We start from the raw sequence: 19254 nt of genomic DNA on the forward strand, positions 1-19254 counted from the left end.
TAAAATGCACATTAGTTTCTTATAATTGTTAAAGTCTATCAAGAATGCTTTATAAGGTAGATGGGGTAATAAACTGCATAAAATGTCAGTTCTGGGTGAGGAAAAAAAAAAAAAAAAACGCTTATGTTATTTCCAAACTTTTTAATTATAGTGTCTAATATGAAATTCACTTTAATTTTTATTTTTATTATCAATATTATGGCCTATGTTTAGCATTAGGGCTCCAGCTCTTTTCTCTAAAAATGTTACAATTTGATAATTTCTGTTCACATTCGGTTAGTTTAAGGTAGCTTAGGTTAGTTTAGTTTATGTTATATTAGTGTAGGGGTCCCGCATAATTTTCCAAAAAATGATAGAATTTCGCTTATTTCTACTAACATTAGGTTAGTTTAGGTTAGTTCAGGTTAGCTTAGATTAGTTTATGTTAGGTTAGGTTAGATTTGGTTAGGTTATGTTACGTCTAAGTACTTGCATCATTCATTTCTCCTATAAATTTTGTTTTTTTACGAGCTTCTGGACCCCTTGTACTAAACATACTCCAGTATTATTATCATTATTATTTCTTTTTGGACTGATATTCAATTTTAGAGTAGTACAAGAGCAGACCTCAAGGACCACAGTTTGAAGGAAGTAAGTACATACACACACTCACACATGCAAGTATGAATTTCGTGAATTCGGCTGTGCGCTTTTGCCACAAAATTTCGTTTCCATATACATATCTTCCGTAAGATGTTGGTGATGATGGTATCAAGCTTCCATGAGATAACTAAAACAGTTTGTTTTTCTCTTCTTTTTCCTCTCGCAAAATTTCTTAATTTTTTAGTGACCGAGGTATCAAAACAACTTTGCCAGGGTAGCAAATGAATTTGCTACTTATTGTTCCCGTACTTGCAACATCTGCCTATCATTGCAAGGGATGAAAAAAAAAAGTGTAGGTATACCCGGAATTATATTCCTACATATTATACACAAGGCCGGATTAAGGGGGTCTTAGGGGGCTATAAATCCGGGCCTCCAGTAGAAGGGGGCCTCCACTCTGATCAGAATCTCAACTGGCTGTCTAAAAAGAATCATATAAGATACAATCATCGTCATGCAACGCAACAAGAACGCATTTCCGCTCTCGCCTCGTTATCAGTTGAACATGAAGTGACCAGTTCTCTTGACTTCCAGGATGTGATTGATAGAAATGAAATTTTTGAGTTTTACGTCCCACGGTTATGCCGGCTAAGCTAAAGGAGGCGGTGATGATGAGTAATGAATAAAATGGTAGAATGAAGAAGTAGGAGGAAACGGGAGAACCCCGAGGAAACCCACGCAAACGCTGTTTGTCCACCACAAAGTTCACTTGGCGGGAGCAGAGTTTGAACCCGGGACCCCATGCACCAGAGGTGAACGCTCTACCACTGAGCCATCGTGGCCACATGTGATTGTTAGAGGACTTCGCTAGAACAAAAACTACGAAAAGAAATTTTTGAGGTACTCATTTATTTTATTTATTACACTTATATAATAAAGTAACTTTGTGTGTGTGTGTGTTTTTTTTTTTTTTTTATGCATTTGGAAAATTCCATTGGGTATAATAAATCATCTAAGGCATGGCATGGTTCATGTCGTAGAACTATGTGTATTCCCTTAACTTTGCTACTGTACTTTCACAGAAATGTATTAGGCGAAGTAAGCAGGGGCCATATATTTTTTTCTAGTCTCGAGCCTCCAGATGGATTAATCCGGCCCTGATTATACACCTCACATGCCCCGTAGTTATGCCTATTGTGACTACTAGTATGAAGCTAGTAATTACTATAATTTTCATTCATATATATATATATATATATATATATATATATATATATATATATATATATATATATATATATAATTTCCGAATACATACTGTTCCAGTTATTCTCAAATTCGTTTTTCTCAGAAGCCTAAGTTCTGTATAATTTGTGCCACCATTAATATACTCTTGCATTCTTCTTACAATCAATTCATTATTTTACAGACTGTTAAAGATGAACTCAAACAGCTGTATTACAGAGGATCTGTTGTTAAACTGAGAGAAGGACCAAAATCTGGGAGTTTGAAAGGGAAAACAGTTAAACGTGAAGGACAAAATGGAAAAACTCCAGTGACAATGGGAGCAACTGGAAGTGAGAGATTTTCAGTAGTTGCTTCTTCTACGGAAAAGAAAATCTCTCCAAACAAGTCGTCATCTGATGTTAAGAGTCTAAAGTACAAAGCCACAGAGTCTTACACAATTATCAAAGGAAAACAGACACAAAGTTTACAGAAGTCCCAAGAACCTACAATCAGAAAAATGACTCATAGCGAGAGATGTAAGGAACGAGATAAGAAAGTGTCTCCAAAATCTGTAAGAAGTCGACAACCGTCAAACGTTCATTCTCCTGTGATAAGATCAATCGCCCTGAAAAAGTCACCTGGTACCCAAAGTCCAAAGAAGAGAGTTGCAGAGCCTTCGAATGTCAAACAAACTCAATATTCACGAAAATCTCCAGAATCAAAGAACAGATTTTTAGCTCAAAGCAAGAGATCTAACAAACAGACACCAATGACTAATAAAATAAGATCTTCCGAGCAAAGAACTCAAGAGAGAAAGAAGAAATTTCTGGAAAGGAAAATCAGTTCATCAAGTTCTGATGAATCATTACGCTCGGTTAGTAAATCGCCAAAACCCATACCACATTTTATTTCCCGTTCAAGTGGCAGCAGTGAAAGATCCTCTGAAGTCAATACAGACAATCGATCTCGTCGAGATTCGAGTGTACCTGCTGGTGGGAACGTCGCTACATCATCCGATATTGACTCAGGCTATTGCAGAGATCGTGAAACAGTATCTCAAAGAAGACAGTGTTTTCCAGGAACTTCGTTTTGTCACAGTAACAGCGGAACGGAGGACGACGAAATCGTCCAAACGAAGATTCCATCTAAGATACAAATACCAGGTAACAACTCTGAGGCAATGAGTAAAACTATTTTGGTTGTGCCAGCTAGAACTGAAGAACAAAATCATAAACTTGCAGACACTCGTAAAGAAATCGCAACAAATGTCAAAGAAGTAGCAGAAAGTCGTAAAGAAGTTAAAAGAAATGTCAAAAGAGTAGCAGAAAGTCGTAAAGAGGTGACGAAAAATGTCAAAGACGTAGGAGAAAGTCGTAAAGAAGTTAAAAGAAATGTCAAAAAAGTAGCAGAAAGTCGTAGAGAAGTGACGAGAAGTGCCAAAGACGTAGGAGAAAGTCGTAAAGAAGTTAAAAGAAATGTCAAAAGAGTAGCAGAAAGTCGTAAAGAGGTGACAAGAAATGTCAAAGGTGTAGGAAAAAGTTTAAAACTAGGTGCAGCGAAAGGACGAAGACTTGTAGCAAATGATAAGAAAAATATCCGTACTTCGGCATGGAATAGAAACAAAAAGGGTCGACGATTGGCAAAGCAAATCCTGAGTAAAGGAATTGGCAATGAGGACAGTAATCCAAGCAACAATGAAGAAGAGAAAACGCCTAGAAGTAGGAGAGGGCGCTTCAGGAGACGCCCTGGGCAGTGTTTAGAAGAGTGGTCACAAAGTTCAAGTAGAAGCAGAACACCAAAGAATGAAGATTTTGGCACCAAAGAGGAGAAAATGGATGACACGCTACACAAGGAAGATGGTGGTGCCAATGAAGATGAATTGAGTAGCAACAACACATCAACAAAGAATGAAGTATTCAACTGTAAAGAAAAGGAAATCGATTGTGTCAGTAGAAAATCAAAAAGTGAAGATTCTGTTAATAAGTCAGCTAATAGGAAACGACGCCATGAAGACACCAGTATTGACAGAAAGAAAAGTGGTCATGGAGACATTGCAACGTCAGTGTTTTGTAAAGTCAGTAGAACAAGTATTGAACTCTACGATGCAAACAAAGCCACTGAACTAGAGGATAGACAGAAGAGAAGCATTCCACGTAAGTACAGTTGTAGTCAGCAGAGTAATGTCGCATATAAGGAGTAGCACAAAATATCCATTTATTTTGAAAGATTAAATTGATCGAATTGGTTAGTTATGGCATAATGGTAATAAAATACGGTGCTAAAAATCATGCCAACTGTAAAAATTTAAAAATAACCTATAGTATACAGAGTCCGCCAGAAAAATGCATACACTCTTTGCCATCGTGTATCATGATATGGGCATTGATAATTGTTCTGAAATGTAAGTATGTTGTAGTATGGTTTTTCGCCCAACAAATGTTGGCATTGTAAATTGTTTTCAGTTAAACTTATGTTGTAGTACGGTTTTTCGCTCAACAGATATCAGCACGGTTAGTGAGATAAGAAATTGGCAGGACTACGCTTGACGTTCGAGAAACGTAAGTACCAGATTTGGGAATGTCATCGAGAGGGGAGTTTGGTACTGAACCACCTAACAGCTTGCTTACGCTGCTCGAACGTTAAGTGTGCTCCTGCCATTCTCTGATCTCACTAACCGTGCTGAAAGTATCGACATCTGTTGAGCGAAAAACCGTACTACAACGTAATTTTAACTGAAAACAATTTACAATGGCGACACCTGTTGGGCGAAAAACGATACTACAACATACTTAAATTTCAAAACAATTGTCAATGCCAGTATCCTGATCAGTGGTGGGCACAAAAACCGGTTTTTAGGTTTTCTCCAAAACCAGTTTCGGTTTTCTTCAAAACCGGTTAGGTTTTTCACCGGATACAGTTTTGGTTTTCTTCAAAACCTGTTCCGTTTTTTTTTTTTTTTTTTTCAAAATTTGTTCTATTTCTGACCAGAGTAGTGTTTCGTTGGTCTCCAGAAACCGGTTTCGTTTCCATAGAAATAGTTTTATGTGTTTTCCATAAGTTTACACAGAAACCAGTTTCGGCAAAAACCGAACCGGTTTTGAAGAAAACCGAAACTAGTTTAGGTGAAAAATCGACCCGTTTTTGTTGAAAAATGAAACCGGTTCCGGTGAAAAACCAAACCGGTTTTGGAGATAACCGAAATGCCGGATTTTCGGATTTCGGTAATCCTGATACAGGATGACAGAGTGTATACATTTTTCTGGTGGACTCGTGCGATTGCACATGTGAGCATACACTTAGTAATTTATTTCCAATTCGATCCCTTAAATTCAAAAATCATTCACTGACGTCGTGAAATACTGAAAGAATTTTAGGGGAAAGGGTTAAAATCTTGATAATAAATCAACGCTATATATTTTAACATTCAGGTAAATGTGCGTTTCCCTTTTAGATGTGTAAATAAATTGATCAAATCAGATCCATTGAGAATATTGAGAAAGAACCCTCACTTGAAGGTTTATAACTATCATGGCTCCGTCTTCAAGAAAATCATGAGATATATATGAACTTATTTTAAGTTTCGTTTGTGACCCATGATTTTTTTCTCAGTTAATATTGAAACCGGAAGTAGTAATATATTTCTACCACTTCCGGTTTTAGTACCGAGGTTACAGTGGAGATTGAATATGTATATTCTTGGGACACTTAATTCAATGCAGAAAATAGTTTGTTGCTATTTATTACTGTTTTTACTCTGTAGCGATCAACGTTGAAACCGGAAGTGGTTAAATTCTGTCAATTCCGGTTTGAATAGAATTAAGAGAGATGATGATGGTACCTATTCTTAAAACACCTAGTAGTTTAAAGAAATCGCTTCTTGCTAACACTTATCCTTGTTGGTCTATATGGATCACTATTGAAACCGGAAGTTGTAGTGGATTTCAACCACTTCCGGATTTAGTAGAAGAGTTAAGACTAGAGGTATAATGTATTCTTTCAGACGTTTAATCGATTGCAGAAAACCGTTTCTCTATACCCTAACAGCACGATAAATCGAAAATACATTTAACCCAAACTTTCAAGGCAGAGTTTCCTGCCATGTGACAAGTCTCCCAATTGAGATTTGCAAGTCTATATTTCACTTATTTCAAGTATGGAAGTTCGCGGTTTCCAAGTGTATTTCAGACCTGTCCCTCAGGCTGGAGCAAGTCTAATATATAGAAAATAAATTAAATTGAAGGGTCAGTTTTAAAAATTTTAAAATCTTTGATTTGATTTGAGAATTTTCCAGAATTTTAGATATCCTACATCATATTCAATATTTACCATGAATCCTGTAATAATGAGTAAAATTCAATTTTTAAACAGACTATATCAGTAGCGGTGCCTCTTCCAAAGGATTGGGTTCAACCTCTCATTATCCCCCCCCCCAAAAAAATCATTTTACAGTTCGAGTGTATCATTTTCAATGAAAAATTATACTTCCTCAAATAATCTCATGGGAGAGACTTACCACGCCATGAAAGACACGTGTGAAACTCCTGTGTACCACGGAACGGGAGCAACAACGGTCAATTCTAGATTCCACTTCTAGGCAAGGGTGCCCATGTTGTAGTTTCCAAGGGGGGCGGGGGGAATATAAGCAAAGTTTCAAATATAGTTTCAAATTTTGCTATAACTAATGTAAAAATTTATTGGGCTTTCGATATTCCCAAGTACGATTTCCTCTTGGGGGGGAGGCGAGCGCCCCACTATGCCCCCCCTGATGGGCGCCCTTGCTTCTTGGTACTACATAGCAATTTATATTTGAACTATTATAATTTATACAGAAATTACCATTAATATTAATAATAATAATAATAATAATAATAATAATAATAATAATAATAATAATAATAATAATAATAATAATAATAATAATAATGTCACGATGATCTGAGGATTCTGTAAAGTGTCATCAGTTAAAAATGGTTCGGAAACAATTGCTTTAAGTTATACCAATAGCCAGGGACGTACGCAAGGGGTGGGTCCTGGGGGTCCGGACCCTCCCTTCCCCGAAACTTCGACTTTTGTGTAAATTTAGTCTAATTTAGGGGCAATTTTGGGAATTTTAATATAAAATACCCTCATATTGAGTTTGCCCTCCCCCCGCAATAAATTTCTGCGTACGATACTGGCAATAACAAACTTCCTATAACTCAAGCTTTGTCTTCACTAAGAAATTTTGAGAAATGGAGTTACGATGGGGTATACGAAATGATATAGTTCTTCAACTTTAGCATAGGACCTAAGCATTAGGAAGTAATAATAGAAATTTCTAAAAATGAAATAATTTATATTGGGCAAAGAATGTAAGTAAACAAAATGAGTTCTACATCTTCCTATAAATACTTTTAAATATTATTGGTAAAATGAAAGAAAATAATTTTTAAAGAAAGTGGAAAAAAGTTTTATCCTCCCCGGCGGGGAATCGAACCCCGGTCTCCCGCGTGACAGGCGGGGATACTAACCACTATACTACCGAGGACTGAATAATCGGGTTATAATTTAGTGCTCTTGGGGCACGCGACAAATATAAGCATGTAATGATGTATTAGGCCTATGTCAATATGGTGTTATTTATTTGTCATGAACCTTATAATGGTATTTAATATATAATTGTAGTGACATTTTTTGTTTAATGTTTCTTATTCAGGTGTTTTTCTTGTCGATTGAATGACACAATATTAACCCAGATATTAAAGAGAAATGAAATTGCAAATATGAACATAAATTAATCGATTTTTCTTTCTTCTTCTTCTTCTTCTTTTTTTAATTAGCCGCATGGACATTTGGTTCAACCCAGTGTAGGTTGCCAATTATTGACGATGAACAACGGTACGCGAAATACCAAGTTTATGTTTTGAAGCTTCTAGGAATATAGAAATAATGCCTTAAAAACTCAGGAGCACATTATCCATGTCAAAGTCACATAGGCTGCAACCTGAGCTTTACCGTATCCTCATCCAAACAAAATCACATTGAGTCTATCAGGAATATGTTCTAATTTTAAGCTATAATTCGATTGCAGACTAGAAACTATTTTGGTGGTACATTCCCTTCCATTGGCAATACTCTTTATACCCTGTGATGGCAGATTATGCATACCTGAGAAAGAATTCTTGTGGTTGTGAGAGCCAGTGATAGCCTATATTTTTCCTGGCTTCCTGCTTTTTTAAAAAAAAAATAAAAATAAAAAAAGAAAAGAAAATAGTTCTTCAAACACAGAAATTGGAGCCTAGACTGGTTGGGACCCCAATGGTATATGGTTGGCTGTGTGGGACATAGCGTCATCGTAAATGAATGAGGGTAACGCTCTTTGTTAGGAGACCTTCTTGGTCGCTTGGTCCGATTGTTTCTCGGATTGAACTGAAGACAAACCTGGAAACCAGTGGAATATATGTAGATTTTTGGGGATACAAATTTGAAAGTATTTTTTTTAAATGACGTTGTAACCACTGTAACCATTATTACTAACTACAAACATTACTAGTAACCAACAGAACAAAATAATAATAATAATAATAATAATAATAATAATAATAATAATAATAATAATAATAATAATAATAATAATAATAATAATAATAATAATAATAATAATAATAATAATAATAATTATTATTATTATTATTATTATTATTATTATTATTATTATTATTATTATTATTATTATTATTATTATTATTATTATTATTATTAAAAAAACAAACCATTGGTGACTGTCGAGTTCACTTGATATTCATATTTGGAGCTCCTTGGTACTGAAGAAAAGTTCTATTTTCAAAACCGTTTTGTGGAAAAATTGAGAGGTCACTTTAAATTCATCTGAACATTACTTTCTGCTATCACAAATTCTGTTGGCACTCTACGAGTACCATCTAATCAGAAAGCTTTAATTAAACTTTAAACACTCGTTTAACACGTGGATTACTGACTAATATAGCGAGAACGTATTGTATTAGTTTGAACATGGCTGTTCGATGCATCTGCTTTCTCAAGAATCGCACTTCATAATTTGCAAATATTACTATCCTTTCTATGAAAAGTTGATATTAAAAATGTCAAAATACAGTTCGTTCTGGAACGGTACACATGAAATATATATATATATATATATATATATATATATATATATATATATATATATATATATATATATATATATATATATATATATATATATATATATATATATATATATATATATATATGTGTGTGTGTGTGTGTGTGTGTGTGTGTTTCGCAAATCCTTGAGCTCAATGGACCTTGTCTTTCATCTGTCTCTCTCTCTCTCTCTCTTAATAATTTCAGACACTGGCATTTGTACTCCACTGTTGTAAGGCCCAGAATTCTCCCCAGCAGGGCATGCTTTTTCTTTTTTCGGCAGCTTTTCTCTTCTTTTATGTAACTAAAATTTCTCCTTCGATTGGTCTTGCCCAACAATATTGTGCATCTCACACGCATTGTTCCTTCCAAGTTAAATGTCAGCTTCAGGAGATTTGTTGTCTTCTCACCTACCAAAAGGCGCAACTTCCTACAAAATCCACAATAATCCAAAGATACTTTTACTTATATATCTTATCCCGACACATACCAATAACATTTTAATGTTAATATCAAATTAAGACATTTTCTCCGTATAAAGTTGCTTGGTTACATTAAATATTGTTTTCATTTGTTGTAGTTTGTTTCCATTTTTGTTTTACTATTTTATTGTTGACTTTTTGTTTTTAGAATTTCAAATTTGCTCTACCACAACTTTCCATCTCAATTCCTATCAACACTAATTTTAAGGTGCATCCTCAAGTAACTGATAAATTAAAATAGAGTGTTGATACAGTACAACATAATAATAAATGAACAATAACGAAAATAATTCAAACATAACCTCTTGTTTACAATAGAAATAGAATCTTTCCAAATAACTATCAACAACTGAGTACAATATATATGTTATAAGGATTAAATGGCATAGATAATAAATAGTAGATCATTTAATATTAAGACCCGTAGATTTAGTTTGTTGGTCCGTAGACTATTGTCATCAGACGTCCCGTTTTTAATAAGATTGTCCCCCACCCTTTAAAAAAAGTTGTCCGGTGTCCGTGTCCATTGAAAAGTCCGAACGCAGTGATGAAAATTTTCCGGAAAATTTTCCGATTCATAAAAACATACTCCATTTATTCCTACATCGTTGTTTTGTCGTGGTGTGAGGTGGAAAATTTTCTTCTATATTTTTTCCGGAAAATTTTCCGTTCTAAACAAATATCAGTAATTAAGTAACAATTACTCAATAATCATAAAATTGATTGAATTCATGTATAGAAATGTTAAAAAGTGAAAGATCGTTTAATGAATCTGAAAATTTCCATGGCTCAGGCAATTTTCAGTACGATATAGGAACAAGTGAAACAATTTTTCACGAAAGGAAAAATTGTCTGTCCTGTATGGAAAAATTGAAAAACTTTTTATGAGTCGGAAAATTTTCATCATTTTCAAGCAAAAAGTAAAACAACTTTTTGTGAATCGGAAAGTTTTATTGCTCTGTAGAAATAAGTGAAAGGAATTTTCATAGATCGGAAAATTTTCATTATAATGTAGAAACAAGTGGAAAAACTTTTCATAAGCCGGACAATTTTGAATATTATGTGTATTGATGTCAGGTGGAAAATTTTTCCACTATACTTAACTGCACATTGAGCTACAAAATTCCCATAGTTACGTAATATATTAGTAATTTTCTGTATGGGTTTCCACAGTGTTTTGAATAGCGGCGCAAATCTTCAAAATTTGGGGGGAAGGACGGGTAAGACCGTTTGATTTCTGAGGTAAACCTGTTGTATATTATACTGTATATCAAGCAATGTAGATGAAGTAGTGGTACATATCAGTATTACAAATCAGTGCCGTAAAGATATTCTGAAATCTGATACATACATATTTATAACTGGTACGTTTCTACTTAGGAATTTACAATGGTCCTCATCCACAATGTAGATGAAAATCACATTTCAAATCGGATTATTGGGGAGATACTCCCCTCAGTTCGAAGATTGAGGGGACATGTCCCCCTCATCTCCCGGAATTTGTGCTAGTGGTTTTTAAGGAAAGACCAGCTTTTCTGAAAGAAATTCAGTCATTAAGAAATAACATGCAAGAGGCAATCGATGTTCCTAATTCTGGTGACTTTTAATAGAAGGTAATGTAAAAATTAAAATTGGAGTAAACTTGAATAAATGAAAATTGATTATTTTGAAAATCTGTAAAATTCTTCCTCATTGGCTTGAATACGATCACGGCGTTATTTTACGCTGACTACCTAGATGTGGATTGTCGAATTTTGCAGGGTCTCTCTTTTTTTTAACTTTTTAAATCTTGTCTCCCTACCGAAGATCAGTTATGTACGGTACGTACTTCAAACCCGGGCACTTCGAGCAACGCCCGCAGAACTGCTAATCTTATCATTCTTTAAGAATTTAACAAGTATAGATTCATTGTGATTGCTGAATACCGTTATTTTGCGGAGTTATTACCCTTCCACAACACAATATTAAAATCAATGTAGAGTAGAAATCTTTAAATTTTCCCTCCTAAAGAATACAGTTTCTTTTTTTCTAATTGTCTTATTTCAACCCTTAAAAAGGAGTTTCATATTTTATAGTTAAACAGTGTATTCATTTTTTTTTTTTCTAGATCAACTGGACCAACCCATCTGGAATGACTCTGAAGTCGACGATGTAGGTATGTTCTTTGATATTTCTGTATTTTCTGATAGAAATTAGCTCGTCCTTTATTTCTTGATATCAGATTATTACAAGATCATGCAAGGGCAGGGTTCTCAGACATCTCGGTTTAGCCAGGAGAGTTCCGAATTTACATAATCTGTCCCCTCAAAAATTGTCCAAACTTCATATGTCTCTTTTCTCCAAAACTAAATTAATATATTATATACGCTTTTATTAGTTACTTGTGGTGAGTGTTGACCTAGTATTATTTAAAGAATTCTGATATTTTAACAAAAGCAAGTGTATGAGTATACTGTCAATTTTCATAGGATGTCCCTGTGTTTAGTGTAATAATTCATAGAATGTCCCGGTTTTTAGTGTGATTGTTCATAGGATGTCCCGGTTTTCAGTGTAAATTTTCATAGAATGTCCCGGTTTTTAGTGTAAATTTACAAGGATGTCCCGGTTTGTAGTGTAAATTTTCATAGAATGTCCCCGTTTTTAGTGTAATTTTTCATAGGATGTCCCGGTTTTTATTGTAATATTTCATAGGATGTCTCGGATTTTAGTATGAGTTTTTTTTAAGATTTCCCCGTTTTTATTGTAAATTTTCATAGGATGTCCCGGTTTTTATCGTAAATTTTCATAGGATCCGCTTTTTAGTGTAAATTTTTATAGGATGTCCCGGTTTTTAGTAAATTTTCATAGGATGCGGTTTTTAGTGTAAATTTTCATAACATGTTTCTCATACGTGACGGGCTAACATAGCCAAAGATGCATTATTATTATTATTATTATTATTATTATTATTATTATTATTATTATTATTATTATTATTATTATTATTATTATTATTATTATTATTATTATAGGGAAAGACTATAGGGTTTGTATTTAGACAGTGGCCTGAGTTTAAAAATGCAAACACATATGTCTATCTATTTAAGGTACTTGTAAGACCCAGATTAGAATTTGGTGCAATTATATGGAATAATATATCCACAACATTATGTAGCAAAATTGAATCGGTTCAAAAATGTTTCATTAGACTATTGTGTAGAAATAAGAAAAAAGATTACTACTCTCATAGTTATGATTACTGGAGCGAATACTGGGGGTTGCAAGAATTACATGTAAGAAGAAAAATGATAGAGAAAAACTTTATTCAGAAAATTTTAGATAATAAATATAGTAGTGAATACTGCCTACATAATATAGGTATAAGGGTACCAACATATAACTTTAGAAAAGCATCGGAAATGATTCCCATGAATAAAAATTCTATAATTTTAAGAAAACTGACAAGTTCTTTTAATATATTATCGGGATAATTGTATTTATTGAACGGACGTATAGATTTTAATAGGTATGTATGTTTTATATAGTATATCTGTATGTTTGAAGGCATCCTTATTTTAAGGACAATTTTAAGACAATTGACTAACTATTTTAATGAATAATGAATTAATTATGTTTATGCAGACAAGATAGAAATAATAAAATTATGTGTATATTATAAGATAGACAATGACCTCCTGTCGTCGAAACAAATGTATTGTTAATATTAAAAGGAATATAAGATGTGTGTTATAACCCTTAGTTCTATGACTAAGTGCTGTATTTTTGCTATCTGGCTGTTCATGGCACTAAAATAAATATATTATATTATACTAGCAGCGTTCACCCCGCTTCGCTGCGGTCACCCCGCAACGCAATAAACGTTGTTACTTAGATAATTTTTACTTTTTCGCTTTCAAGTGATATGATAAAAACCATAGTACATTGCAGTAAATGTTAACATTATATCGCCTGTCATTTATGTTAACCCGCCGAGTGACACGGTCATGCGGGTTGCATATAAATACGTTTATTTTTACCTATGATGAACTAACAAAGGATTTGTACGTTATGGACACTTGAATGGTCAATTATCTCAAGACACTGGTAATTAAAAATTAAAGTGATATGATAAAAACCATCTAGGGTCCAAATCCTAATAACCCCCCAAAAATGAAAGAAATTGGTTCAGCCGTATTAGCGTGATGAGGGAACAAAGGATTTGTACGTTCTCTTTTATATATAAGATTATTATTATTATTATTATTATTATTATTATTATTATTATTATTATTATTATTATTATTATTATTATTATTATTACAGTTGTGCTACGTGAAAAGGCTACCCCGAAAACAGGCGTGATGCATTTATTTCAAAAAATGGCGACATCAACAACCAAAGTCATAACAAGATCAGATTCTAAAGCAGATTGTTTTGATTTAGTGCAAGGAACACCTCAACAAAACATTGGATATGGAAAAGCAATAAAAACAAGAAAATCTTGGTTCAGAAGGAGAAATCAGAAGAAGAAAGTGTCAGAGCAGAGTTCATCAAAGTCAGTTCAAGAAAACAAGAAATCCTTTTACAGTTATATTACAAGCGACAAGGACAATACAAGTTTATGGTCATTTGGTTCTCACAAAAAGGGTGGCAATGATTCAGCTATTCAACCGGAGACCTTGCTGAAGAGTAGTAATAAATTGTTTGGCGACACTAACAAAGAAACAGTTGACAGTCAAAATACGATTTTCATTTTCTCAAATAGAAATACTGTAAATTCTAATGCTAGGTCCATTCAAAATACACACTTAGAAGTAGACAATATTGCTGCCGGTAAAACAATATTTGATGTATTAAATGAACATGTGACTGATCCAAGCGGCAAATTAGGCCATTTTCCACAACCAATTAGAGAAGAGGTTTCACAAGAAGAAGCTTTCCGCAAAAGTGACGTTCAATCTGCTGTCTTCTCAGAGCAAGAAAACTCAAAAGACATTGAATCAGCAGATCAAGTTAAAATAAATTCATCTCGCAGTACCGATAATGTAATTATTCTAAGCTTAACCCCAAGTAACACTTCTTCTAATGCATCCTCAAACATTGAAGAGAACTCTGCCTCAGATCAAAGCGCCCTTGGTTCATCTTGTAGCATTTCAGTGGAATCTAGTTCTGTTGTAAGTGATCAAAGCTCAGAAGAAATATCCAAAATGGATGTAGAAGAAGAAGAGGGCACTGGCTAATATTCTGTGGACAATAAAAGGAGATAAGTTTCTCGTAAATAATATAATATTTTAATGAATTTCAGAAACATTTTGGTGATCAAAGTCTTAGCTGAAAGTAAAACTTTATTAATTGCAACAATATGTGAATACTAGAATAATGTATCTTGTTTAATAGTGACTTTTTGTACACCAATATGTTTGTAAAGAGCAATAATTATTAGTGACGAAATTTACATCAATATTAATAAACATTTAATGTTCCTTGATTATTTATTTATTTTTTTTACTTAAGAACTACATATTTTGTTAATGCTACCAGAGAGAATCCAGATTTAAGGAGGGGCGGCATTTAACAAAACAAAACAAAATTAAATTAAATAGGTTATGTGTTAGAAGATGATTTTCTCCTCCGTAGCTTGGTGTTAAAAACTTCACTAGATTCTGAACTTCTAGAAGTCTGTCTCTTTGCTACTAGATGGCAGGCATAGCACAAGCACCAAGAGCATCGATGGAAAGCATGCTATTTTAAATTTGGCGGTAGATGGCACGAGATATCTTACACGAGAATTGAAGTTCTAAGAACTAGAATTTTCTTCTCAAATACAGAACTGATAATAATATAGGCCTACATATTATATAAGAGTTAATTCCTTAATTTTACAGGTGAAAATGTTTGAAGTCTTCGGGAAAATCCAATTTAACGGGGTAAGTTTTATTAACACATTGAGAAAGTGATTGATATTACTGGTAGTCAATCTACTGGATGGAACAAAACTTACCTTCATCGAAATGATTTTTCTCCAACTGTCAAAAAGACATTAACGAATTGTCAATGAGTGGAATTGTTGTCATCATCACTCCGTAGTTAGCCCAGTGATGAATTCAGGGGGTAGCCCGGGGGGAATTCCCCCCGAAGAAAATTCATTCCCCCCGGAGAAGCTCCCAAAATTTCAGTCACAAAATGTAGAAATTACTTCACACAATTATTTGCTTTTCTTTCCGTGCACGTGCAGACGAAATCCGATCTCTCAATATACATACTATATAAATGACGCAGACCCATTCTATATAAATATTAAACATGTAACATATCTAAGATAGAATACCAAATAGTCAACAAAACCTGTATTTCTTAACGCTAAGACCGAGTTTAGCAGAACATGAAATTGTCAACTGTTGAAGAAAGGTTTTTATTTTAGTAGGTACTATACTCTCGCTCTATATTATATATTAGTAGGGAGATAAGAAAGGAAAAATAGGGAAGATCCTTCGATCATTCCACATGATCTCTGATGTCAATAGACTTCAGTTCTTGAAAATGTACAGTTCTTGCATTATTTGAAATAGAGCGCCTAAATCCCATTTCTCGCATCGGAAGTAATAGACGTAAATGTGTTTTACGACTGTTAAAGTAAACACATCTTTCTTTAACTAAAAATAAGTCAGTTAAAGGGTGAGATTCAGAGGGCGTCATTTAGAGGGATCAGGGAGGAACAGTTATCCCTCCTGGATTAGAGATTTATATAGAATTTATCAATATAATAATTGTATATAAGTGGGATCGCTATTGAAGTTGACGAAGGAGGAGCAAGCGGGGCGACGGCCCCGGGCACCGAAGTAAGGGACGCACGAATCGGGAGGGAAAAAGAAAAGAAAAGAATGAAAGAAAAAAGAGAGGAATGAAACACATGTGGGCATGTGTACATATATAAAATGAAAGAAAAAGTAATAAAAAGTGCTTAAAATCAAGGAAAAGCAGGGTTTACTTTTTAAAATTTTCTCACCTTTCGCAGCTGGTCTGTCGACCTCACTAATATGTACGGGGGTGCCGTCGTATACTCTCGCCCCAAGCGCTGATTTTCCACGACACGCCACTAATCCTACTGAAGATTTCGTAAACTAAACTATTGATGTGTATGCAGTAAAGAAACCAAGGCTAATATGCTTGATTTAGAATCAGAAGTATGAGAAAGAATGACTAGTTTTTGTTAAGATATTCCTATGTATGTTTGTTTTAGGCCAAAAAATATTTGAGTTACTTTAAATCTTTTTAAAAACTTCTACATTAGTAACAAACAGTAACTACTGAATATAGGAAAAAATAACTAAAATAGCTACTGTAAATAGCAGTTAAAGTTTAGTTTAATATATTTTTGCCAGTCTTAATTTAATGTTTTAGATAAAATTAAACGATTGTTTTTTTTTTTAAATTATAATCTCACATTGAATATTTAAAAGCAATTAGTTTCAATATTAGCTGAGATGTGCATGTGAATGGAATTGTTAAATATGCTACTTTCTTGCAAAAATACAGAATAACAACCCTTCCCCCCAAGGAGTTCACATCCCCCCCGGGTGAAAATGTCTGAATTCAACACTGAGTTAGCCCCTTGCTATTCTACCCAGGAGGAACAAGGCCGATTGACATGGTTCCCCCCTTACATGGTGTTACCTTTATAGAGTGCCTATCCGTTTGGCCTATTCCTTTAGCCTACAGACCTTTCTGCAATTTATATGAGTTTCTCTTACTTATATGAGTTTTTACTTAGACTAAATATGTGGAATTTTGAAAATATGCATGGATTTATGCCCTTAAAAATGACAACTAGGACATAAAGTGTATATAACCTAAAAACAAAGGTTTGTTAAACTGCAGGAGCGGGGGCAAATGGGGCCTTAACGGTATAAAATACATTTCAATTAATACTATAATGTACTAATGTGACACTCTATTTATATTTGAGGGTTCACGGTGGCTTAGTGGTAGAGCGTTCACCTCTGCTGCATGGGGTCATTCGTTCAATCCCAGCTCGCGCCAAGTCAAATTTGTGGTGAACAAACACCGTGGAACGTGGGTTTTCTCGGGGTTTTCTTCATTTCTCATCATTGCCGTCTCTTTTAGCCTAGCCGGCATAATTGTTGGACGTAAAAGATTTAATTTCATTTCTATTTATATCCCTCCCTCCCAAACCAAATGTTGAAATGACAATACTGCTCTACTACACAATTTAACACTACTAAAGGGCTTGACTTTAGGCATTTTGAAACCTAGTGATTTCAGGATCTGTTATAAAAAAACCCTCAAGCACTGGAAAAACGTCCATATGTTCAGTGTAAAGAAGGGGGAAAAAGGACGGGTCTTTAGTTATCATGAGTAGCAGTGATTGTAATTGAAACTGTTTTATATGTTTTGTATCGTAGTAAAAGATGTTAATATAACTCTACTGACTCTATTCCACTCTACTATTATCATTATTACAGTTATTTTATCTTTAATTATTGTACGGTCTCTATTTCACTTCCTGTATGTACACAGAATCCTTGAAAGTATTCGTAGTTTTTTTTTTTAAAAAAAAAAAGACAATAGAAAGAAACAATAGGTAATTTTCTTGGATATTAATCTCATTGAGAACTTAATTGTTTTTGGCCCTGCACTAACCAGCGCCGTAACTTAGATTTTTCTGGGGGTGGGGAAGCATTAATAATGTATTTGGGTCCCCTAGAAAAGCTGTTTCCTCATTTTTGGGCCCCCTCTTTCCATCTTCCTCGTATTCTTTATGGGTCCCCCGGAGACTGTGAGCCCTCCCGCACGGCAAGGTCTGCGAGGCCGTTAGTTACGCCCCTGGGTCCGTTCCATACATGACAAATTAATTAAGGAGATAATATTGACAAATCTCAAAGCCATACGAATTAATATTATTTCTAGGGCCCCAAATATTATACATTTTTTTTACTGAAATGGGCCCATAACTAATTTTTGTTTTATTGACCTTTTGTGTGCTGTTTTGTTATGTAATGTAGTGAACCTGTTTGATGCTTCATTTATAATTTCATGTTCGTATCGTATACGAAGTAAGAAAATTTTGACTTAAAATGGGGCCTCCTTCGAACGGCGGGGAGCTTCCCTGGGGGACAGTTGCCCCCACACACAAGTTACGGCCCTGGCACTAACGGATCGCTATCTCCGCGCGTAATGGCGTGGAAAAAGCAAGAGAAACAAGATTCTTCGACGGAAACGAGATATCATATGATGGATGAACTATAAATTTTACAGCATAAGGTAAGGATTTAAAAAAAAAAATCAAAATTATATTGAAATACTACACTCTATTTTATGCTAGAAATGATTTTTTTTTTTAAATAACTTTACATAACATTGTTTTATGATCAGCATAAAATTTTTAATATAGTTGACATCAGCGACGCAACAAGACTAGTTGTCGCCTGGGGCAAGTCTCGCCTTAGCGCACCCCCTGACCAACCAAATCAAAATGCTTCCCGACTTCACCTGATATTGGCACCACACAGTAATTCTCCTATTCAATTTTCCTTCAAGTGGTAAAACTTGATTTCAAAATTGCAGTACAAAACTTAAGTTTCAGTACAAGATAAAACACCAAACTAATTAGTATTTGATTGCCAAACAATCTGAGAGTAGCATGTTTGACATATTCTTATAGTCTTATCATAATAACTGCACATCACAATGTTTTTGGAATTATATCGGGATGTGTAGAATGAATCAACAGTCTGTTTGTTTTAGGATAGAATATTTAATTATGACAGTCACACTGTTGTCTCGAGTATTCGGACATTTTTGTAAATCGTTTAAATCG

At 34.2% G+C, this 19254-nt stretch overlaps 1 protein-coding gene and 1 non-coding gene across 2 annotated transcripts in view; one reads left to right on the plus strand and one right to left on the minus strand.

Moving 5' to 3' along the window:
• LOC145664837 (uncharacterized) overlaps positions 1-14896 on the plus strand; it is a 101319-nt gene extending 86423 nt beyond the window's left edge. Inside the window, exons 15-17 of the mRNA XM_081731842.1 lie at positions 2012-3962; positions 11545-11592; positions 13740-14896. Of these exons, the coding sequence (XP_081587968.1) occupies positions 2012-3962; positions 11545-11592; positions 13740-14656 (2916 nt within the window). The 3' untranslated portion in view covers positions 14657-14896. The remainder of the gene's footprint in view (positions 1-2011; positions 3963-11544; positions 11593-13739) is intronic.
• Positions 7265-7336, minus strand: TRNAD-GUC (transfer RNA aspartic acid (anticodon GUC)). The gene has a single exon. It is a non-coding gene; the product is annotated as a tRNA-Asp (tRNA).
• Positions 14897-19254: the final 4358 nt, after the last annotated feature.

This window comes from Thermobia domestica, chromosome 11 (genome assembly GCF_964235325.1).
Source record: "Thermobia domestica chromosome 11, izTheDome1.hap1.1, whole genome shotgun sequence".
NCBI lineage: Eukaryota > Metazoa > Arthropoda > Insecta > Zygentoma > Lepismatidae > Thermobia > Thermobia domestica.